Here is a 25,594-nt window from a genome sequence, read left to right as displayed (position 1 = left end):
CATTTTGAAAGAAACGAACTACTCTATTCAAATTGAAAAGGAGCCCCAGTGAGATGGGAAATTCAGAATTAGGGGACTTGCTTCATTTAGAACTTTTGCATTACAATAAGGTGGGGCGGGAGGGGAAATATTATGGTCCAGGGATTGTGAGACTGACAACTTTAGTTTGTCTCAGACACATACTATTTCATTGAGCAAATGAGAAAAGTCTGTTTTCTAAATGTCAGCTTTTCTCATCCACTGACTGAAAAATTGTATTTGTCACAAAAGTTTTGATATTCATTATTTTTTATACTATGCAAGGTTTTACAGGATTACAATTCTTCAAGTTAGAGACAGGTTCAACATTAAGTGGGCCACAAGAAGTCACAGATATGCACATACATTATCCAATTGTGTCTTCTGTGTTATATTTCCATATATTGTATACAGAAACAGAATTAGCCTCACAGAACTATTTGGACACACAGTTTGGATTATGGATTATTGCTGAAACAGTCCATATATTCGTGTAGGACATGACTTGTAAAAGCAGACAAAGCAAACGTCCAACATTTATTCATGAAGCTACACATGGTCGTGAGGTATTTAATAACACTTTAATGAATATTTGTGGTAAATTGTCACAGAAATTGAGAATACATTCATAGGAAAACTTGATACAGGACTAGGTTCTAACTGATGGTGTACATACTGATAGGATGTCACAAAGCTTTAATTCAATATAACGTTTTTATCCCTGATTGAAAGATTTTCAGTTAAAGAAGTATTGTACACAACAAAATCTGGTCTGTGATGTAATTTGGGGGGTTTAGAAAGAATATGTAAAGATTTGTTGAGAAGTTAGTCTGGTTGCTTATTAGGAGAAAAAATAGGGTTACATTATTATGCTAAATCACCAATACGTGGAGTGTGAAATCTACTCTTTTTGTTAGATGACATAATAAAGTTGACCCCTAAATCTGCCACAGATCGTAGTCCTGCCATAAAAGTTACTCATACATAATATAATAACATAGTTGTCATGGCAGTGGTCTTCAGTTATTCCTGCAATTCCCCCAGTTTTTCACCTTCCAGGTAAAAAAATGATTAGTTAATGTGAGGATGGGGATAAATGGTTGGTGACAAGGTCCAGGTAGATATTTGGACATTTCAAATAAAATAGCAATACCCATACATGTGCAACATTTTATGCGAGTTAAAAGAGAAAACACAAGCTTCAAGACAAAGCACCTGTTCTGTTTGTTGTTAAATGCCACACTGAGCTAATTTCTAGCCATATGACGACAGTCTGTCAACAATTGAGTCTGGACCAGACAATCCAGTGATTGAAATGAGCATCGATCCACGCAATTGAGATACGATGACATGCATCAACCATCAAGTCAGAAGCAAGTCTGGCCACCCGATCCCGTTAGTCGCCTCTTCGGACAAGCATAGTTATCTTTTACGGCAAACATGGGTTGCTGAAGGCCAAGCTCCTTCCCAGCGCGCGACACCATCGTCACACACTCGGTAACATAGTATAGCGAGCCGGCTATCACTGTGAGGAGCTTGAGTGTCGACTTACAAAGGACAAGCAGTGAATCAAACGTTCCCAATAGTACGTGTCATATGCAGAGAAAGAAAAATGTAAGAATAGCGATATGGAAGGAGTTGATTGCTTTTCTACTTGTAATTACGAATGGGTTTCTTTTGTATGACAGATTGATAGGGCTGCGTATGCATCCGTAACTTCCGCTTGGGTTAGCTTGGTTGCGCGAAGGCTAAAACGATCTAAGCAAAACGGCACGGTTTTTACGAAACGACCACGGAAGGTCAAGCGAAAACGGCACCGTATATTTATGATAAAGATAATAACGATTTATGTAGTAGATAGTCAGATATTTGCACTGATATCAAATAGCACATACAGCACATCTTCTGAGTTTTTTTATCATTGCCACAGCCACTTATGACCACTTGTATCTATATTCTCTCATTGTCACAACATACTAAGTTGGGCGATGGAGCGTTCGCTCGTCACACTGAAGACCCGTGCCGGGTTCGATTTGCCACATGGGTACAATGTGGGAAGACCATTTCTGGTGTCCTCCTGCTGTCATATTGCTGGAATATTACTAAAAGCGGCGTAAAACCACACTCATTCACATAGCAAGTTATATCACTGAATTTAAAACCACTGGTCTATGAATAGCTGGATCTGCGTGAACAAGAGTTAATTATTAGAAGAAGAAAATTTGTTCAGATGTACTACGACAAATTCCATTATTTAGCCTTTATTAAATACATCGCCAAGTACCCAGCCTGTTTTTGAAAGACAGCTGTTTTCAAACAGTCATATTGTTAGTGATTTGTTGCATTATAATGAGATCTGAGGTGTGACATCATCAAAGCTGCTGACATGACAGAGCACACTTCCGGCCTGTCAACATTGGGTTCATCAGAACCAGACCGCCACTGTGGGCTAGTGTCAGAGTGGAAGGTCCTGGGTTCGATCCCCAGCTGCGTCATACCAAAAGATGTTAAACGATGGTACTTTTTGTTACCCTGTCTGGCACTCGGCATTAAGTGGCTAAAACAAGGACTGGTCGGCTTGGAGTCAGTATACTGTGCCTGAGTGGGGTATTCATGGTAAACTGCGGCATGGTACCTCAGTGAGCTAGCACTATAAATCGGCATCAGTCCGGACTAGTACGAGCAGACACACACACACACATTGCTATATAAGTGCAATAATCTTGGACTCAACGTTAAACCCAATTTCACCTCCCCTATCAGAGCGTACAGCCCCTCATCATTCAGACTATTGGTGCCTGTGATCATGAGGGGGCACGGGTGGCCCAGTCGTCTAAAGCGCCACAATTCTCTGTGCAGAGTTGCATCTCTTGGACATGCCAGAAACCTATGATCATGGGTTCGAATCCCGGTTCGCCCCGATTATGTTTCTAGGTTGTCAGCACCATACCCGTGCTCATGGGTTTCACAGAAGTGGTAAACGTCTGAGACCTGCATCACTTCGGGCTTTCCTCCCACAATAAACTGACAGGCCGTGATATTACTGGAATACTGTTAAAAGCAGCGTTAAACCCAACTCACTCACTCACTCACTGTGATCAGGAAAAGGAAGAGTAAAACACACTATACTCTGACAACATTCATAATTTGTGAATAGTTTTCAAACTTTTTTCAATTACTATTTGAGTATCTGACCTGCAAAAATTATGTTGAGGACTGTGCACTCAAACATGGCTGTTCATGGAAACCCTTCTGAAGTACCAAACCAATCAGGTGTTCGAAAAAAGGTGATGTCATTTGAGTAGGGAGCGGGTCAAAATGGCCTCAAAAGGTAAAGTCAAAACAACCACAGAAAATAGTGAGAAAGGCAACAACCTATTGTCAAAATGGCCCCCCAAAAAGTCATAACAGCATTCGAAGCAGTGGTTCAGGGACTGCAGCTTGTAGATGAAGGCCTTCTTTTGCAGTTTCCTGAAGACAGGTGTGATGGCTATTTTGACTTTACCTTTTGAGGCCGTTCTGACATGAGGCTGTTTTGACTACAACCCCTTGAGTGCAGTGTAAGTTTACAGACAGGACATTGTTGATGTCACTGTTTATCATGGATCTTTTATTTCTAAGAATATGGGTGAGATACATTGTTAAAGACATCCCCTACCGGTATGAACAAAAATTTAAGTTTTCAATCAGCCATCCCTCAAAATTTCAGCAATGTCGTCTTAACTGTTCAAAAATGGGGTACGTGAGAATATATTATACCTTCTTGAAATGGGACGAGTTCAAATTGACTACCCGGCACCTGGTACCATATCAGACCCTACCCAGTTACCCGTTGTAGGTCTCATACAGTGGATTATCCAAGCTACCCATCCGAGCCCTCATATAAAAGCAACTGAAATTATAATAAATAATGCCAGAGACAAGGCATTCTTTATTATATGGAAATATCTTTAATTCTCTTCTTCCAAGTTCGGGGCGGTCGGGTAACCTAGTGGTTAAAGCGTTCGCTCGTCACGCCGAAGATCCGGGTTCGATTCCCGACATGGGTAAAATGTGTGAAGCCCATTTCTGGTGTCCCCAGCCGTGATATTGCTGGAATATTGCTAAAAGCGGCCTAAAAACATACTCACTCACTCACTCACTCACTCACTCTTCCAAGTTCTTATGAATATATGTGTAATTTTTTAACATCACATTTGCAGATTTCTTTGGGTGTAAACTGGACACCTTGTATGAAAGGAGAAGAAACAGCAGGCCAAATTTGAGGCCATGGGGCTTCTGCAGAAGAGCCTTAGAAACTTAGAGGGCAAAGAATCTTAGGGGGTGTCTACTAAGCAGAAGAAAAGGGAGACCATGTAAACGGGACTTACATATGGCTGCTGCTGGAAGAGCAGGAGGGAGACCTCGTAAACATGACTCACATATGACTGTTACAGAAGGAGCAGGAGGTAGACCTTGTGAACATGACTCACATAAAGCTGTTGTCAGAATAGCAAGAGGTCGACCTCCCAAAGAATATCCATTTCTTTTAATAGAAACAATACAAGAAGAAACAGTAGATATTGATAAGAGCAATCCAAAGAAACAATCTCTTCTGAACACAGGAGCAGGAAGAGGTAGGCAACTTAAAGATTTCCCAGTTCCCCCATTAGTGGAAACGCCAAAGAAAGAAACAGAATTGGAGAATGAAATGAGCTGTCCAAAGAAAGAACCCAGGAGACATGTTGAAAAAAAGAGTCCAAAGCGAATAGATGGACAAGTGAAACAAACAAATGAGAAACTGTATAAATATGAACCTCTATTACAGTCAGAAGAGGGAGGATGTCAAAGAGCATCTTGTTCAGTTAAAACTGAACCAGATACTGAGTCAACTCCTGAAGCAGGAAAACGAACAGTGAATGAAGGGACACACAGAGATATCCAACATTTCAATTTCCCAGTTCTTCCTTTACTGGAAACACAAAACACAGAAGCAGAATGCGGAAAAAGCAGTCCAGAGAAACAATTTCTTCAAACTTCAGGATCAGGGAGAAAAAGAAGCGGATCCTGTCACCTGACGCCAGATGTTCCACCAGAGTGTAAGAGGAGGAGTGAGACGAGAGACCAGCCTTTTCAGTCGGGAGTCCTAATGGTACATGTGTATCCTGATGAGTCTTGTCTTTCCAGAGGTCCGGGGGAAAAAAAGAGTCCTTACCGGATAAATGACCAAGCAAAACATACACTGTATAAAATTGTTGTAAAAGAACCCATATCAGAGTACACTGGGGAAGAACAGCAGTCAGAAGAGGAACAACATGAAGAAGCATCTTGCACAATTATAACTGGACCAGACACTGAATCAGATCCTGAAGTGGCCCGAAGAGTCCTCGAAGCAGGAAGAGAAACTGATCCTTCTCTGCAGATGGTCAGGGGTTCTATCCCTATGAGCACCAAGATTAAAGCAGTAAAACTAGCTGGAGAAGTGGGTCCAAGAAGTGGTGGAAAACAGAGAACCAGAGATTTGACTCCGACAATTCCTGTCTCAAGTGCCAGGAAGATAACCTTTAAACAGGTTAGACCACCTGGAGGAGTGCAAGTAGCAGAACAGACTAGGGGAAGCAGTGGAACAAGGAGAAACCAAGTTTCAAGTATTAGTTTTCATTGATGTATTTTAACTCATATTTATTGTTGAGAAATATTGACAACAGACAAACGAAATCAAGTACAGAAAAATATGTTTATAACGAACATGCTTATAACAAACTGACGGATATTACGAACATAATTTTGGGTCCCAGCCATTTCCTGAAAAGATGTTGTATATATTAGGGCTGTTACGATTCACTCACGTATTTGGTGAATCCAACCGTATACATTCATGAATTGAATTCGTTATTCGTGGTCACTGGAATCGAATATTTATGAATACGCAGTCATGTACATTTACATTCCCTGTACCTACAAATATCCATAAGAACATATAACATTCAAAGATTTCTTTAAAGACAACACTCATATATTTAATTTGACAGTATTGTGGTCACTCGTCATTGTCGTATTTGAGCAGATACCAGTACCTGGATAAGTGCAGTATGTGAATGTATAATACTGTATATTAATAATTATCAAATCATGTCAAATACTTTATGTTGTTATTTTTCACTGAATACAACAAATAATACATCAACTGCTTACTTTTTATTGTATTCGTGAATAAATATTCGTATTCGTTGCAGCCCTCGTATATATGCTTATAACGAACTACCGTTGTAATGAACTAAAATTAGTGGTCCATTTGAGTTCATTATAACCTTTAGTTTACTGTAGTTTGAAATGTTTGGGTAACATGATGGTTTGGGGACATGTTATCCTGACTGTTGTTATATTCAGTATAAGGGTAGGACTACTGAAGATTATTTTTTTGGTGCAGCAGGTGTGCCTGTATGCAGTACTCTGCCTATCTTTGAAAACAGTATTATTTGGTTAAGCTGAATATTTCATTTTGATAAGTGACAGCCATTTCCTTCTGTAGTGAATTCATGGTCATACCATCCTGTAACCCTTGTAAAATCATATTAAGGAGGCCCCTCCCTATGGTCAAGTGGAAGAACGCCTTCCTGGAGAGCGCAAGGTCCGGGGTTTTAATCCCTGGCAGTGTCATCCCATTAAAACATGGTACTTGTTGCTACCCTGCCTGGCACTTTGCATTAAGGGGCTAATCAAGGACTGGATGACAAGGACACTTTGTCTGAGTGGGGTATTCATGTTAAACTGCGACATGTTATCTCGGACTATAAAATCATTAAGTGCTAATGATGCATTGTGAGATAGATTTATGAATCTTTTTATCATGTTAAATACTGTGGGTTTTTGTTTGTCGGTTGAGTAAGATAACATTTTTTAATGGCTGTAATGAAATTTTACTACTTTATTCCAGAAATAATTGGAGGCAGGGTTTATGGAAACGAAGACCCTACCCCAAATAGGGAAAGACACAGGGGAAGACCAAGAATAGAATCTGCTCTAACTCCTCTTCGAAGATATGAACAAGCAAAACAGACAAAAGAGAAATTGTATACAGTTGTAAAAGAACCCCTATTAAAGTCGAGTGAGGGCAAACCATCACATTCAGAAGTGGCCCGAAGAATGTTTGAAGCAGGAAAACAAATAGATCCTTCGTTAAATGTTTTTTGCAGGGGTTCTATCCCTTCAAGTTCAAGGCATAGGGCTTTTACACCAGCTGCTGAAGTAGAGCAATCAGAAGACATCCCAAGGTGGGATGGTAGAGAGAGGGGCCTAACTCTATCAAGTCTTATTTCAAGTACCCAGAAAAGGACTGCTACACAGAAGGAAGTACAACATATAGTTGTAAAGAAAGAACAGATGATGGAACAGGAGGAAGGTGAAGAACAGTTTGTGGTGAAGCCGGATGTAGAAGAACTGTTTGTGGCAAAACTGGAGGTAGAAGAACAGTTTGGGATAAAGCCGGAGGTAGAAGAACAGTTTGTGGTAAAGCAGGAGGAAGGTAAAGAACAGTTTGTGATAATACCACAGGTAGAAGAACAGATTGTGGTAAAGCAGGAGGAAGGTAAAGAACAGTTTGTGGTAATGCCACAGGTAGAAGAACAGATTGTGGTAAAGCAGGAGGAAGGTAAAGAACAGTTTGTGGTAATGCCACAGGAAAAAGAACAAGTTGTGGCACAGGAGGAAGGTGAAGAACAGTTTGTGGTAATGCCACAGGTCATAGAACAGGTTGTGGCACAGGAGGAAGGTAAAGAACAGTTTGTGGTAAAGCAGGAGGTAGAAGAACTGTTTGTGGCAAAACTGGAGGTTAAACAGACTCTGGTCCAGGAGGAAGGTGAAGAACAGTTTGTGGCACAGGAGGAAGGTAAAGAACAGTTTGTGGTAAAACAGGAGGTAGAAGAACAGTTTGTGGTAAAACCGGAGGAAGGCAAACAGATTCTTGCACAGGAGGAAGGTAAAGAACAGTTTGTGGTAAAGCTGGAGGTTAAACAGACTCTGGTCCAGGAGGAAGGTAAAGAACAGTTTGTGGTAAAGCAGGAGATAGAAGAACGGATTTTGGTACAGGAGGAAGTACAAGATCATATTGGGAAATTAGAACAGACCAGTTGATAACAGTGATTGATGATGTCATTCCAACTACTTTCAAAATTTCTGTTTATAACCTGTAAATTTTTATCATCAGTTGTGTGACAGGTCAAGTGTTTTTTAAGTGACCTGACTCAGGTATGCTGTCACAGCGTTGTTTGGAATATTGGTAATTCCAGGGGAAAGGCTTCATGGACAACAAAAAAATCAATTGGATTGGCGAAACGCCAATGAATTTAGATATCTCCTCATCATAGTAAGTGTACAATTTTACCAAAAATATGGTATAGAAATATGTAGAAATACAGTGGACACAAGAATATTAAAATATTCTTTTTCCCACAGTCCTTACATTAAATATTTTATTTAAAAGATCCTAAACTGGCTAACAATTAAATAGCGTTTTGGCCTGTTAGATAAAAAATGTCATAGTGAAATCCTGACAACTGACACAACCTTGGCTGTTGTCATTTTTCAAATCAAAAGCTTTTCATAGAAGAAAAACCTGTTCTTCTACCTCAGATTTCATTGATAAAATCCCTGTAAAAGTCATTGTAACTGATTATGTTGCAAGCAAATTTTGAAATATGTTGAACTGTTGCCAAGAAACCCACATCAAGCAACCACATATTCAGGAATGAATATATCAGCTGAAAAATGTCAGATTATGATTAATGATTTAGACATAACAGACAACATTTTAGAGTACACTCGGAGTTCCAAAGTTGAGTCCCTTTGGTGTGCTAGGATCCTGTGTTTGTGGGTTTATATTCCTGATTATGATCCTAGATTGATTATACCTGTGATTGCGTGTTTCACATGCATGGCAAGGATCTAAGATCTGCATCACTTAAGGCTTTCTTCCCAGCTGACCCGGGTCTTCAGCGTGGCGAGTAAATGCCCTAACCACTAGGCTAACCGACCACCTCCGTGGTCTAGTGGTAGAGCGTCCGCCTGGAGAGCAGAAGGTCAGGGGTTCGATCCCTGACCGCGTCATACCAAAAGACGTTAAACTTGTTGTTACCTTGTCTGGCGCTCGGCATTAAGGGGCTAAAACAAGGACTGGTCGGCTCGGAGTCAGTTTACTGTGTCTGAGTGGGGTATTCATCTTAAACTGTGGCATGGTATCTCAGTGAGCTAGCACAATAAATCGGCATCAGTCCGGACTAGTACAAGCAGCCACACAAACACACACACGTACATGCATGTCGCTATATAAGTGCAATAATCTTGGACGTGACGTTAAACCCCATTTGACCTCACCTCACCTCACTAGGCTACCTGACCGCCTCTCTGGTATAAATGGTATGACCTAAATGAAGTAATGGTTGAAGCTGCATTCAATCAGAACCACTCACTCACTCACTCAATTTAATCTTGTAAATGAGAGTTCAATCACTGTAATATGCTGTATTTGTTAGCCTGATATATTAATGTTACTGTATCATGTACCAGAGGCGATTACCCTGTGGGATTCTTGGTAGGACCTTAGCAACCTATGCCTGTGGCAAGATGCGACTAAACAGATTAGGTGGTCAGGCTCCATGACTTGGTTGAGTATTTGTCATTGTTCTGTAAGGATGTTTGACATTGCTAGCAATCACTGGTTTGTCTGGTCATGAATGGATTGTTTACAGGCTGCAGTCATACAGCTCAATATTGCAGATTGCTATGAAAACCACTCCTGCCATGTCTTGCAACTTACTTGAAGCATAAACAAACAAACAAACAAACAAACAAATAAATATGATCAAGGTTATTGGATGTGTTTGTAAATATGTAGATGGAGCAGTCTGTTTTATGTCTATCTAATCCAGTGGAACCAATAACTAGTCATGAACCTTGTCTGGCACCCATGGGATAAAAAACATTTACTCACCTGGGTGATGCTCTAAGCATGGATGGTGCGGTGGGGTAGCCCAGTGGTTGAAGTGTTTGCTCATTACATCGAAGGCCTGGGTTCGATTCCCAACATGGGTACAATGTATGCAGCCCATTTCTGGGGTCCCCCGCCATGATATTGCTGGAATATTGCTGAAAGCGGTGTAAAGCCAAACTCAGTGGGCGTGAATTGCTTTGATGGCATAAAGTCAATTATTCTCAAGCTGTAATTATCACTCACTAACTCTAACTCTATGTCTCGTAACATGTGGAAGAAAGCTATGTATGTCCCCATTATTTGAACAAATTTGGGTTGTTTACAAAAATGCATCACCTTCCATGAATATCATCATACACAATCATCTTTAGGGAGTTGAGTTCCATAGCATCCCAAACAGGTCTGAAAAAGAATAGAACTGACTGGCTTGCTTGAAAAAAATACTTAATTGGCTTAAAGCACTTTGAATTCAGACAAAATTAATTGAAAAGCTCTGAAATTTACTCAAAGGATTATCAAGACTCTCACTGAATAAAGAGTTACTCCTTTCTGTTAACGCCCTGTCTTGTACTCGCGATGAAACAGTGCCACAGCAATGTAGCTCACCTTTATGTGTTGTCAGCAGCTTATTTGTTTGTTGTTTAACTCTGCACTCAGAAATATTCCAACCATATGATGGCGGTCTGCCAATAATCGAGTCTGGACCAGACAATTTACATCATGAGCATCGATCCATGCATTTGGGATACGATGACATCCATCAACCAAGCCTGACCACCTGATCCAGTTAGTTGCCTCTCACAACAAGCATCATCGTGTGGGTTGCTGAAGATCCATTCTAACCCTGGATCTTCAGGTTGGTAGTCCACAGATGAAAACGACAAAGACCGACACTTGACAAGTTGCTTGCTGTCAGCATTGCTATCCAAGTATTTCTGCATAGATGATGATAAATATGCAACAAGTAAGTACAGTTCTGAAGTGCGTTATCTTAAACAAAACTGAGAAACATTTGTCACGAGTTTGAGGTAAAGAGTTCCGAGTAGAAAAGAGGAAAATAGTGCCACAGCACAGTGGCTCACGTGGTGTATGTAGTAAAGATTTTAAATAACAAAGATAGCCAGTGGTGGACATATTGAAAATCAGATTCGAACCTCTTGAACAAATTCATGTGTCAACAATGGTGGGAACAAGCATGGTGAGTTTCAGCTTCCTTGGTCCAGTTGTTTTTGTGGAGATGAGGACATTCATTTTCAGGAGCACCGTTAAAATTTAAAATATTGCAAAAATGTGTTGAGCTCCACTATTTACTCCACAAGTTTTCCTCGAATTTTGAAAAAAATGGCGACACGAAATTACAGCTTTCAGTATGATCGAAGTGCAAAGGTCAAATGAAGGTCAAAATTTAATATATCACATAAAATATGCAATGCAGACTCACTTTCTGTACAATATTGATTGCAAGTGGATACTTAAGTAATATGAAAAGTAAAACATAATATGGGCATATCACACGCTGGAAACAATAACGCACACGCACACACGCACACGCACACACTACATAACGATATACACCCAGGCACAAAACCCCTGCTGACGCGCGCGCGCAAATATACATTTACATTCAATACACCCACTTAATCAAATGGGGGCACGGGTGGCCCAGTGGTCAAAGGCGCTGCGACTCGCTGTGCAGAGTTGAATCCCTTGGGCGAGCCAGAAACCTATGATTGTGGGTTCGAATCCCGGTTCGCCCCGATTACCGTTCTAGGTTTGTCAGCACCGTACCCGTGCTCGTGGGTTTCACCGAACGTAAACGTCTGAGACCTGCATCACTTCGGGCTTTCCTCCCACATTAAGCTGACACGCCGTGATATAACTGGAATACTGTTAAAAGCGGCGTTAAACACAACTCACTCAGTCACTTAATCACATACTTACTGTTACATCTTCACACTCTGACGCAGACACGTGCACCAACATACAAACACACGCCCATACACACAGAATTACATACATTCATACACATAACCAAAGCTAAAGTTGTCAATACATTGCAGAAAGATTTTTCAGTAATATCTGACGTGTTTTACAGATGAAACACTTGTCCCTGATTGTGTGTTTGCTTTTTTGTTCAACGCTGCACTCAGCAATATTCCAGCTATATGACGGCGGTCAGTAAATAATAGTCTGGACCAGGCAATCCGGAAATTGATATGAGCATCGATCCAAGCAAATGAGATACGATGACATGCATCAGCCAAGTCAGCGAGCCTGACCACCCGACCTTGTTTGTCGCCTCTTACAAGACATATTCGACCGCCTCCGTGGTCTAGTGGTAGAGCGTCCGCCCGGAGAGCGGAAGGTCCAGGGTTCGATCCCGGGCCGCGTCATACAAAAAGACGTTAAAAGATTGTACTTGTTGTTACCCTGTCTGGCGCTCGGCATTAAGGGGCTAAAACAAGGACTGGTCGGCTCGGAGTCAGTATACTGTGTCTGAGTGGGGTATTCATGTTAAACTGCGGCATGGTATCTCAGTGAGCTAGCACTATAAATCGGCATCAGTCCGGACTAGTACAAGCAGCCACACACACACATACACGTGCATGCACGTCGCTATATAAGTGCAATAATCTTGGACGCGACGTTAAACCCAATTTCACCTCACCTTACAAGACATATTCTAACCTGGATCTTCACCGGTTTCGCTGGATGTACAGTTGTTGCCAGTTGGGGTCGTATATCTTTCAGTTCACTACGTATCGCATTCAGTGAGACACTATTTCGCGGTGCGGTCGGGTAGCCTAGTGGTTAAAGCGTTCGCTCGTCACGCCGAGGACCCGGGATCGATTCCCGACATGGGTACAATGTGTGATGCCCATTTCTGGTGTCCCCCGGCGTGAAATTGCTGGAATATTGCTAAAAGCACTCACTCACAATTTCGCTTCCTTTCTTGGCTTGACAGATGGGACAAACACTATAACTGAGAGGAACTGAGAACATTCTTACACATCAAAGAAGAGGCAATGGCTTTTTTACTATACGAACAAAGGTTAAGTTTTCTAAGACTTTTGGTTCTTAAGAATAGAGGTGAATTCAAATTTAAATACTAACAATAAAATCCTTATGATTTAAATATACATATAATGCATACCGTCAACGCCAATAAACATCCGGTTTCGATCATCCGACATAACCGATTCCATGGGCGCAAAATGCAAAACTGCGGTGAAAATTATATGAAAAGATCACTGAAAATCAGTGATGACACCAGGTGTTCGGCTTACAAAAGATGATGTCACAATCAGAAGAAACATTCCTACCAAAGTTAGCCCCCAAGTACGGCAGTTTCAGAATAGATGCTGTTGACGGATACCAAAAATGCTTTTGGGAATTTAAAGGGCATTGACGAAATGCAAAGGTCAATCAAGGTAAACGATAATAAACGTCACCAAAAAAACCGTAACCTGTGTGTTGAGTCCTAATACAAACGTACACTAACCAAATTTATTTACATTGAACAGAAAATCGTGATTGTGTTCCAAGCCCTGATACGACAACAAGGACTATGGACAAGCAAATACATAATTTGACCTTACCAGTCCTCAACTGTTTTGATATGCGGTGCCATACTAGTACTGGGAAGCATGACAAATTACCTTAAATTTGGCACCAAACTTCCGTGTGTATTTCAGGAGCGTTAACTTGAGACAAAGGTTTCCCTCTGTGGTGGGCAAAATCTCAACTAAGCAGCTATTACTTTGCTACATGAAACCAACTACGTATCAGTTTTGGTGAAATTATGAATTTGGTAAATTTTACACACACACCATTTTTTTAATATCCTGGGGATCTAATAGGAACAGGGACACAACGGCGCGACGTGACTTAGACTACCCGGTGTCCACCTCAATCAGTGTTCCATACATCCTTTATGTCACTGTTTTGTAACCTTTACTGATTTTCACCACCCGCACAATACCCATTATTCTTGCGTAACACTAATTTATATACATAATAAATATAGATTTCATTAAAAAGGTCGATCATCAGAGAGCAAGAGAGGTGAGATGGAATGGGGTGCAAGATTATTGCACAATGACTCGCATGCATGTGTATATGTGTGTGGCTGCTTGTTCTCGCCCACTGAAATACCATGGCGCTGTTTAACATGGGTACCACCGCACTCAGATACAGTCCCCCGGACCAGTCCTTGTTCTATCTCTTTAACACCGAGCGCCACACAAGCGTAACAACATGTACCATCTTTAAACTTTTGGCTTGACGCGGCCGGTGATCGAAGTACCGACTTTCCGCTCGCCGGTCGTCCTTCTATCCACTAGACCACGGATGCGGTCAATTTTATTTTCAGTTTATGTTGTAGGTTTCTGGTTTAAAATAGGGTGCAGGCTGAAACAGCACCTCAGCAAAACGGCACCGCATTTGGCGAAAACGGATACTATGTGATGGGCGAAAACGGCAGCTCTATTTTTAATAACGATAAGAACGACTTATGTAGTAGTATATATGATTTATTTACATGTTATTTGGTGTATTTACATGTTATTTCCTGTGTTCACAGATAACTACATATATTCACATATATACTGTTCTTCACTTTTCATCTTCATCACAGTTTACAATATCGGCCCAGGTACCACCCAGCATTGTGATAGTAGCTGACTCAGGGGGCTAATTTCTAATGTAAACTTGTTTTGACATTTCACAATTATTGGTGTTTCTAAGAGAAGATGTGAGTTTAATTTCATTTATTTTACTCCAAAGCTTATAATGTTTTCACAATACGTTAGTTGCGCCTCACATTCAGAGTCGGCGAGTAAATTGGGAGTTGGGGGCTAATTTCTAATGTAAACTTGTTTTAACATTACACTATCATTGGTGTTAGTGGCGATGTGAGTTTAATTTCATTTATTTTACTTCAAGGCATGTTATGTTTTCACAATAAGTATAGGCGAAATTAGTTGGAGTAGAGGCTAATTTCTAAAGTAAACTAATTTCTTGTGTTTGCAAGTGACCATGTAAGTTTAATTTCATTTATTTTACCAAAGTAAAAAAAAATAAGGTGCCGTTTTCGGCAGGCAATAGTAGCCGTTCTCACTTGAGGCGAGGTGACGTTTTCGCCAATCGTGCCGTTATATAATGATACACAATGATACAACAACATCATCCACGCCATCAGAGGCTTAAAACGACATAAAAAAAACCCCTAACATTGACAACTCAACCAACCCCGCCCAAAAAGCAAATAATCTCGCCAACCACTTTTCGGCCGTTAGCAGTAACACCAACTTCAGTCAAAAATTCCAAGATAAACTTAAAACAGAAAACAAACCCACAAAAGAACCAAACAATAACAATCTAGAAATAAATCAACCCTACACAATGGAGGAGCTCCTCTACGTAATCCGAAACAGGAAAAAGGGCACAGCCCCAGGATTAGACCTAACTTCTTACCAAATAATTTAAAAACTCCCCCTAAAACTACTCCAGGCACTACTCAAACTATACAATCTCATCTACCTAAACGGACAGGTTCCTACTCCCTGGAAACAGGCCCTAGTCATACCAATCCCTAAACCTAATAAACCAGCTAATCAAGCTAACTCATATAGACCAATATCCCTAACTTCAAACTTATGTAAAGTAATGGAATCAATGGCTAAAAATAGATTACAACATTACTTAACCCAAAATAACATCATAAACCCAGATCAAAGCGGTTTCACTCCTGGCCGCTCAACTCTAGATAACCTCGCCCGACTAGAACAAGATATTAAGACAGGACAACTAAATAAACAATATACCACAGGCATCTTCTTAGACTTCTTTAAAGCTTTCTACATGGTATGGCACGATGGGCTAATACAAAAACTTTAAAAAAATAGGACTCAAAGGTCAGATAATAAACTACATCCAGGACTTCCTAAACAATCGTAAAATAACCGTGGGTATAGACCAAACTCTATCGGACCAATGTCCCCTAGAAAATGGCACTCCACCACCCGATCCAGGAAATATTACCTACTACTAGCACAGAGTTGTTAGCAACTATGACCTGCTACTAGTAGGTACAAAGACGGTCTCTACGTCTCTGGAGACTAACATTTACTGCTACTACTACCTAACAGTAACAATTAAATAGCATAACCATATTAGGATGTATGTTCACAGGGGCGCATTTCACGCCATATTGGAACATGCAGTGTCCAACACAGCATTCAGCAGATGGTAGGATGTCTGTCATCATTTTGTTGTTGTTTTTTATCTCCGGTCTAGACAGGCTAGACTTAGATTTAGTATCTTAATACGGTATATGTATTTTATACATCACCTAATTACAATTTTAACAACCAATTAATAGATAGATCTATAGATATATATTAATCCGGTCTTATAGAAGATCGTTACGGCTTTCATTAATACATGCCATTGTATGTGTATTTGTTTGATAGAACTACACATATTTATAAGAACTGATCGTTACAAAATATATTGGCAAAATTTGTCTTCGGAAAAATCGCCCCGACGTGGTCAGAAAGAGTTATCCCCCTTGGCCGGCATAGCGATCGGTTTTCGATCAAACATTTATCGGTTAGATCTTGCTTTTTGTTTATCTGTTCTTACTTGTTCGTTGGTCATAATGTTATCTAGTCTTTGTGCAAACATAATTTACAGTCTACAACCATTCACTATGGTACTTTTTATTTTCAGATACTGAGATGGAGAACGTCAACGTGCCTGCTGACCCTGCACATGACGCATGTTTGTATTCTATGTCTGTAGGCCTAGAATGAGTGTAGGACTAACATAGATATATTATCGGGGAAGCATCAAATCTCATCTAGATTATTAGTGTTAATTAACTTGTTTTGCTGAAAGGTCTGTGTTCTGGGTTCAAAGTGAGGTCCATTTCTGGCGTTCGCTCCAGATAAGGCCCACGCTCTAATTCACTAGTCTACATGCCCTCTTTTTTGTTTGTTGTTGTTATGATGAACACTGAGGGAATATGTAGACATATGAGATTAATAAAGGATCATAAAGATTATTGTGCATCCGGCAAATTTATAGTAAACTATACATGTATCATTGATTACCTCCCTTTGCAACCAATATGTCAAGATATCAGTACCAATTTACACATTTTTTTATTCCCAGGGTATCCAAGTGGGCTGTGTCCTGCCACATTCAGGAAATTTGAGGTGCAACCCTTGTAGGAAATCAGGTATGTTGTATTCTACCCCTATACATGTTGGGAATTACATTAATTTATTTTATCATACTAAGGCTAATTTACTGTTGTATAGATTTAGCACAAGCTAAGCACAGGTGCTGTGAACATTTATCTTTATGCACCCCCATGATAAAGTCAGGGATAACAATAGAGGAATCATCATACATCAAATTAAATCATGGATGTCATGATATGAAATACCACATTTGTAGTATTATCGGTACCTCATTATATCAGTCTTTCCTCACTGGATCATCAGCTGACACACTGTGATATTACTGAAACACTCAACTCAACCATTCACTATGCAAACTTACTGACCTGATTATGGCAATTGTGAAAGTATTACTTTCCCTCAGACCTTGGGCCATTTATTAAGTTATGAGGTGTGAGTTGGTATACTGTAATCAAACTACAGGCTATCATGAATACAGGAATATCCAATTTGAAGTCAAATGAGGTTATGTCATGGTGCATTATCTGTCATCTGTCCATAACTAACTTGTACACTTTCAAAACCTCCTCTGAATCTACAAGGCCTATGAAACTGAAATCTCAGCAATGATATTCTAAAACATGAGGCCATTTACAAAATATCACTTTTGCATATTACACAGCCATTTCAGATGTGGCATTATGAAACTTGATATGTGTTATGGGGTTTACATTGGTGTATTTTTTGCTTGATCTAGGAGGAACATGTTAGATATTTACCACTTGATGAGACCCACCAGCGTGGAAATGGTGCTGACAAGCCAAGGAAAATAATCATGGTAATTATGGGATTTGAACCCATTGTCATAGATTTCTGGCATATGAAAGGGATGCAGCTTAGTCTCTGAAAATGTAAAATATTGATAGAAACATTTTATATTCATTTTAGTTTAAAAGTAGACCCAGTGAGATGGGCTGGGCGGAAGGGAAAATAATATGGTTCAAGGACTGTGAGACAGACAGGGATGCAACTCTGCCCAGCAAATTGAGGTGGCTTCTTGGATGCCTGTATCCCCTGTGCCTTCTATGGCCTTAAACTTTCACATACCTTATGAAGTTTGTTTGTGTTTTCAATATCTTCTCTGAAAATCATATTTTCAATAAGCAGAGATTTTGTGTATTTGATCCCACTAACATGATGCCAATACAACTTCAAGCTGTCAAGACATGGCAACCATATTGAACATATACTTTTCACCCTTTAGAAAGCCACTTCTGCATTTACATTATGAAATTTGATATACAGTAATTATTTGGTAAACCCAACAACAGGGTCATATTTTGCAAGTTTTTCTTATATTTGGAACTGCAACATTTTGTCTTCATGGGCTGCTGCAGCAGTCATGATGAATGTGTTCTTTGACTTGTCTCATTACCAATTATTATCCCCCACAACATGTTTTGTGGGGGTATTAAAATTGACATGGTAAGTCCTTGCATTCATACTTCTGTGTAAGATTTTGAAAAAACGTTTACTATTTTCTTCACCAATCATGGTACATGGATAGGCCTAGTGGTGACCTGGTGCCTGTTGATAGTTTTGGATTTTTGTAAAATGTATCTTTTTATTTTCCATGGCAACAACTTTGACTGAAATAGGAGGGTAGTGATCGTTCTTGGAACATACCTTAAAAATCTACAATATTTCTTCACCAAACTTGACACACAGATCGGTCTAGTGGTGAACTGGTGCCTTTTGATAGTTTAGGATTTTTTAAAAATTAATATTTTGAGATGCCACATCTTTGACTCATACTGAAAATGAGGGTAGTGCTCCTTTCTATGCAGATTAATTTTTTTTACAATATTTCCTTAACAAGCATGGCACATAGATAGGTCTAGTGTTGAACTGGTGCCTTTTGGTAGTTTAGGATTTTTTAAAAATTGATATTTTGAGATGCCACAACTTTGACTCATACTGAAAATGAGGGTAGTGCTCCTTTCTGGGCAGATTAGAAAAAACTTACAATATTTCCTTAACAAGCATGGCACATAGATAGGTCTAGTGTTGAACTGGTGCCTTTTGATAATTTGGGATATTTAGTTTCCATAGCAAGTATTTAATATTTAGGGGATAATGGTGAATTTGTCTTCTTGCATATACTGTCATCCTTTTAATTGGTCAAGATGCTGTGAGAAAGTCTGTTCTGTAGATAAATAGTTTTGTTTCTTTTGCTTATTTATTATACCCTTGTATTGCCTTTTTGTTGTAATAATAAGCTACAGAGCCATTTTAACACCTATACCCAGGGTAGTTTGTTCGAACAGTATTTCTGTCAGTCATGTGAGGGGACAGCCAAAAGGTAATGAAGGGAAACATTATTACATCAGAGCTACAGATAAGCAGCGTATTTGTGTAAAATACCCCCCCAAAATTATTTAAAACCCAATTACTTTCCATTAACTTGTGTACAGAAACGCATGCATTATATGAAAAACTCAAATTATTAAAACAGCTCGCGTAAATGCCCAATGAAGCTTTTTCAGCATGCATACAAATGAGCTAATTTCTGAAACACAATTACAAGTTAATTTACTTTCTGAGTCAAACCTATGTATTTAGAACATTATTTCATTTTTTTGAAATCTTAAAATGTTCACTAATTTTGGGAAAGACCCAAGAGAGTGATGAATAGATGAGTGAAAAAATATTGGTAACCCAATGAAAAGTGTAATAACCCAATTAAAATAGAAACCCTAAAGTAAAAACTGAATTGCTCAAAAAGTTATCTGGAGCTCTGTTACATGAGTCAGTTTAATGGCACCAATACAATGGGCACATCTGGCCTCAATTAGGTTAAATCTGGTAAACTGTGTCTGTGATTTTTTGGGGTGACGACATTGCAGCCATATTGAATGTTATTTTGACCAGGTACTCATGTATCATGGTGTTATTCATTTAACAGGCTGTAATACTATATTTCAATCTCCAATGTGCTATGTTTCAGTGATCATATGTTCCATTTGGTCATGCCATCATCTTTCACCTTTTTGTGTCCTAATAATGGAATGTACCAGTAAGTGTAATAACCTTGTACCTGCAATATTTCCTATGAATCTTTTTGGAAGTGAATCTATGATTGGTTATATATGTGTGTTATCATGCACTCCAACAATGGTATAAAATAGATCTACTGTTCTTTTCAGATTTCAGGTTCAGATTATCATGCCATGGTCATACCCTTTGCATGCACCCTTGTATCTAGATTACAGGTATACTAACACTGTTTGGATTGTTAAGGACATGATCCAAGTAATTCAGTCTCACAAACGTAGTCACAGAATTTGATTCTTAACATTCCCAAAGGGCAACTATATGGAATGTCAGTTATGTGTGACCTGGCTGATTTGGTGACATTACACCCCAATTACATGGATAGTTGTTAGTGCTATCAACCTCTTGCCTGCCTGGACCAAGCACCATTAATTTAAGTGGTCATAAACAATTCACTTGTTTTTCCTCATTTGTCAATCATTATTAAATATTCATATCATTTGGTGTATCTGAACATTTGTTACTTATTTCTGCATAATCTTGTTAATCTATTTATGATGACCTTTACCAGTATTAAATTCCCTAAAAATAAATTCTTATCAGTTTCAGGCCCATTCAAACGGTTCGTAGTGAGGCATATTTTTGTTTATCCTAGATAACCTTAGCAATGTTGTCGTGAAGAGGTTGATGGATGTTTATTACACTTTTTTAACCTTCATTTGCAAAGGTATTTTTGTAGCTTCCAATTGTGATTTGTTCAACTTTAAGAACTTTCTTCTCAGAAACCAAGGAAACTAAAACTTAATGACACCTGGCATGTGTAGCACCACAATGGGACTCGGATTAAGTTATGTGGTTGTCCCAGTGTTTTATTTTACAATTTGTTCATTCAGTTCTGTGGTGTCATGTGTTGTGTTTATTCTTATGAAGATTTTCATTCTTCGTATACCATGTTCACAGGTTTCCCTGTCCAGTTACAAGAAGCCTGGTGTAAATAGCTTGTTTGGTCCAGTTGCACCCAACAAAGGTAACATTGATCGCCCCGAAACGTAGGATTCATGTCTGCATGTCCTTAAACAAACTGGTTGTAATCATGGTAATATAGCATAGACTATTTTTCCAGATAAGACAAATATACAAAATAAAACAAAATACTTTTTGAATACAAACAACATGGCCTGCTTGTCTGGTGTTTGTCATCCTGACACAACTATTAGCTCACCAAGGTGAGCTTATGGCATACCGTGGGGTCCGTCGTCCGTATGACAACAATTTTTCCCAAAAATTTTAGGGGGGGACCACAAATTGACAATTAACGAAATTTGACTGGAAGCATCCCTAGGTGGTGAGGATTCAAAATTGTACAAATGGTGGGGCTGACCCCCCAAAGGGCTTGGTGGCGGGGCCAAATGGGGGTAATTTGGCTATATTGCTTTAAACAACTTCTTTATTGGAACTAAGAGATAGATATCAACCATATTTGGTTGGAAGCATTCTCCAATGCTGGGGATTAAAAATTGTACAAATGGAGAGGGCTGACCCCCCAAGGGTCATGGCCAAATAGGAGTAATTTGGCTATATTGCTTTAAACGACTTCCTCTCTGGAACTAAGAGATAGATATCAACCATATTTGGTTGGAATCAATTCTCCAATGGTGGGGATTCAAATTGGAGAAATGGAGGGGCTGAAATTGCTTCTTGAAAAACAATTAAGAATGAAAATAAAAGAAGAGAAACTACACTCTCCAGGAAACTGAAACTTAACTTTGTAGAAATGATGATGATCACTTGTAGCTTACACAAAGCGAAGGTTCAAATAAGCTTATGTCATGGCTGTGTTCATCTATACTAATGGAAAAAAAGGCAAGAACATTATCTCAAACGATGTCCTCATAACAATGATGAGTTGTGTTTTCCCATGAGTTGTGATGCCACCCCATACCATTACACTTCCACCCCAAAACTGATTATGATAAGTAATGCAAGAGTTGCTAAAACATGTATGCATGTATGACATGTAGACCTTTGCACGACCATCAGAGCTGTTCAGATGAAACCCTCACTCATTTGTGAACAGTGTACTGTCCCTTTTTTTCTTCTGAACCTCAGATGCTGTCTACACCAAGTGTGACTGATAGTCCTGTGTAAGCAAAATTAGGCATATTGCTGAATGTTGGGACCGGATGTTGTGCTCTCACAACCGGTAATGTACAGTTCTGCCACTAATTCGTCTTAACCCAAGAATTGTCCGATTATTAATGTGGCAGATGATATTTGTGATTCGATGAACATTAAAAATGTTTGGCAACTTCGTTTTGCGCATTTTGTATTTGCAAGCCGTGACAGCATTATTAATTACGGTTGAACAAAAAGAAAAAAGATTTTATTAGACCCAGAGAGCTAAACAATCATTGTGTGCTGTTTACATTATGAAAACGTGTGTAAATACCTTGCTCCCAACAAACATGCAAACACACAAATTATGCGCAGTCCATAAACATTTACATGCGAATTGTGAATCACGACCTTAAAACTGAGATGTCTTCATCAATATGCATATTGAAAGATGCATTATTTAATTTCAGATTAAACTTAGTTTTGTTCAATCTCATTAAAATCTGATCTTAGTTTTCGCTACCGCTAACCAAAGATCTGAGGACAGCTATCTCGAGCTTTACTGCACTAGTTTCAAACTGGCAACTACGCCTCGAAACATATTTTGACGTATTCTCGATTAAATAAATTTAAAACTGACCAAAACAACATTCTGGAATGACTTATAGATGGCCTAAATTGTATGGATATAATCATAAAACCTGTAACTGTCGTTCGGAATACCCTCTGTTGAATATTTCGAGGATGCATGATTAGAAAACACATTTTGACTGTCACTTTCAGGATCTGGTAAGTGATGCTCTGATTGGTTGGATGAAAGGTCATGCTGACGTGATCCATAATGGGATGTCCTCAGATCATTTTTTAGCGGTAGCGAGAACTAAGATGTGATTTTAATGAGATTGAGTTATGTTGGACTTTTTATTAAGAAAAGTTACCTTTTTCTGCTAGTATGTATGTCGTTAACGATTTCACTTTCAACATCTCCTCTAGAGCTACAAAGCCTATGAAGCTGAAACTTGGCATGAATCATCCCAGCAATGATGTCAGAATTGTGATTTGATGTTAAGCATGTCGCTATGTAACAGCAGCGTATAAAATTCCCGGAAGGGCAACTTTGCAAATATTCCTGTCCAGATAAAATGCTTCCCGTCCAGAATTTTCTACACTAATGAACAAAAGTAACAAAATGGTGAACATAAGAAAAGTACTGTTGATTGTTAGTTCTCAGAAAATAACAATAAACTGATGGATTGTCAACTTAGTTACTTTAACTCATTGAAATTCATCAAATTCCAAGTCTGATTGACTGCCTCTATGGTGTACTGGTAGAGTGTCTGCTCGGAGAGTGGAAGGTCAGAAATTCGATCCCTTGAAGCATCATTCCAAAAGACGTTAAAAGATGGTACTTGTTGTTACCCTGTCTTGCTCTCGGTAGTAAGGGCTAAAAGAAGGAATGGTCCACTCGGAGTCAGTATACTGTGTATAAAATTTGTTTTGCAGGTTTTTGTTGAAGTATATATTTTTTCGAAATTCATGTCTAACTGTATCAGTCATCTCCCTCACAAAATGTTAGAAATTTGGTTGTATTTTAAGAACCTTACACTTACATACTTTGAAAATAACAAAATCAGTTATAATTATCATCTGTTATCACATTTTCCTTCACACGAATATCCAGATACAAATTATGAGTCTGTGTCCAGAAGCCAGAAATCTTTTACCAAAAAATAAATGCATATCAGTTTCTGGATGTGAATTACAAAAAGTACACAAATTATCATCAGATATTTTCATTTTTGTTCAAGAAAATATTTGTGGTAATAACACCATCTTAATTTTGTATCCTGGACACATTTAACTGGCTTGAGAAAAATTCCTTGCCAGTTGAGATAACTGCAAATTATAACTTCCCATTAAGTTTTGAATTTAAGTGAGACAACATGATATTAAACTATAATATCTTTACAGGCATTTTTAATGGAACATAACTTGATGTTGCCATGAACCTAAAATAAATGTATGCTATACCCACAAACGGTCAACTGTTTCCTGATTGGCTGATAATAGAATGGGAGGGGCTTGTTTTTCATTATATTGGGTTTAACAATGTCACTGATTTTCTATTGTTGTCTTCCTGTTTGTTTATGTAAGTAATTAAAGAAGGAGTCTATGAAGTTGTTAAAATTGACATATTTATTTAAAAGAATTGACTCCAATATAATTTTAAATTAATGTGGGTATAAATGTAAAAATAAGGTGTACTACGTGGATTTATTTATATTGAAGTTAAATCATAAGTTATTTTTCCATGAAAAATGTTCAATCAATGGTGATGACATCACTTATGTGAATATTTTCAACCTTTTCAGGGCAACTACCATGCTGTAATGAAACTTGATGGTATCAGTTTACACCAACGCTAAACTACATATACAGCTCCCAATACAGTGTGCTTTGAGAAGGGAGAGCAACTATGCCCTGTACGTTTCTGGAAAGAAGAAGTGTTTAGAAGAAGAGTTCTGTGTTGAAGTCAGCATTGACATCCTGAGTAGTGAAAAGATCAGCAGGGAGTAGCATCAGTTCGCTACTGTGTGGTGGGACAGTGTTTCTCCCTATACTCATGGACAGTACTGTACATCTAAACATATGATTCATATTATATATTGTTTCATAATGTGAGGTGTGTTTTTTTCATTCAAAATATCAATTATCATATATGGTGAATTTAGCATCTTACAAATATACTGTGCATGGAATTTCTTCACTGACACTGTTTTCAGCATTTTGAGGCAAAACTTTTTTCATGTGTTACATTTATGTTTATTGTTTCCTCAACAATAAAGAACTAGCAAAATGATGAATTTTGTTTGTAGTTGATTGATTATGACAAGGATAAACAGTATTATGTAGGCATGAATGTGTTCATGTATTCATCACCGAACGACATGATGTCAAATGGCTGATTGTGTTAATGTGCCCAATTGCATGGGTTTTGCTGATCTTGTCAGCCACTGATTTGCCTTGTCCACAATACATTTACCAGCCACCATGCTATAGCTTACATTACAATCCTGGCAATCCATGCTACGGGTTATGATTTTACATCCAAACAGATGAAAAGTTAGACAGTACCAAAATAATGATGTCACCATATTATCTCAACAGAAACATGAATCGCGAGGTGCTTTGGTAATGGTTACTACCCAATATTTGTCCGACAGTGACATAAAGCTGCGTTATTCTTGAATCG

General features: G+C 38.8%; 1 protein-coding gene and 1 long non-coding RNA gene across 11 annotated transcripts; both read left to right on the top strand.

The window, feature by feature from the left end:
• The first annotated feature begins 1,549 nt into the window (after positions 1-1,549).
• Positions 1,550-8,478, top strand: LOC124132671. Of its 4 annotated transcripts, none has more exons than XM_048388010.1 (4): positions 1,550-1,632; positions 4,221-5,645; positions 6,935-7,585; positions 7,709-8,478. In XM_048388010.1, exons 2-4 carry the CDS (start codon positions 4,391-4,393, stop codon positions 8,128-8,130), a joined length of 2,328 nt encoding a protein of 775 aa, XP_048243967.1. In that variant the 5' UTR covers positions 1,550-1,632; positions 4,221-4,390; the 3' UTR covers positions 8,131-8,478. The 4 variants fall into 4 exon arrangements, with proteins under 4 accessions (XP_048243967.1, XP_046352673.2, XP_048243966.1 ...); XM_046496717.2 differs by having other exon boundaries at positions 6,935-7,797; positions 7,882-8,478; XM_048388009.1 differs by having other exon boundaries at positions 6,935-7,975; positions 8,033-8,478.
• A 7,529-nt stretch (positions 8,479-16,007) lies between these two features.
• LOC124133059 lies at positions 16,008-25,201 on the top strand. Of its 7 annotated transcripts, XR_007219007.1 has the most exons (7): positions 16,533-16,597; positions 16,718-16,768; positions 17,162-17,228; positions 18,121-18,221; positions 20,180-20,248; positions 21,187-21,253; positions 24,714-25,201. It is a non-coding gene; the product is annotated as an uncharacterized LOC124133059 (long non-coding RNA). The 7 variants fall into 7 exon arrangements; XR_007219008.1 differs by lacking the exons at positions 16,533-16,597; positions 18,121-18,221; positions 20,180-20,248 and adding exons at positions 16,008-16,070; positions 17,930-18,010; XR_006860861.2 differs by lacking the exons at positions 16,533-16,597; positions 18,121-18,221; positions 20,180-20,248 and adding exons at positions 16,077-16,234; positions 17,930-18,010.
• Positions 25,202-25,594: the final 393 nt, after the last annotated feature.

This window comes from Haliotis rufescens, unplaced genomic scaffold, assembly GCF_023055435.1.
Source record: "Haliotis rufescens isolate VD_foot unplaced genomic scaffold, xgHalRufe1.0.p SCAF_7, whole genome shotgun sequence".
NCBI lineage: Eukaryota > Metazoa > Mollusca > Gastropoda > Lepetellida > Haliotidae > Haliotis > Haliotis rufescens.
This window is presented reverse-complemented; position numbering and strand designations above follow the sequence as displayed.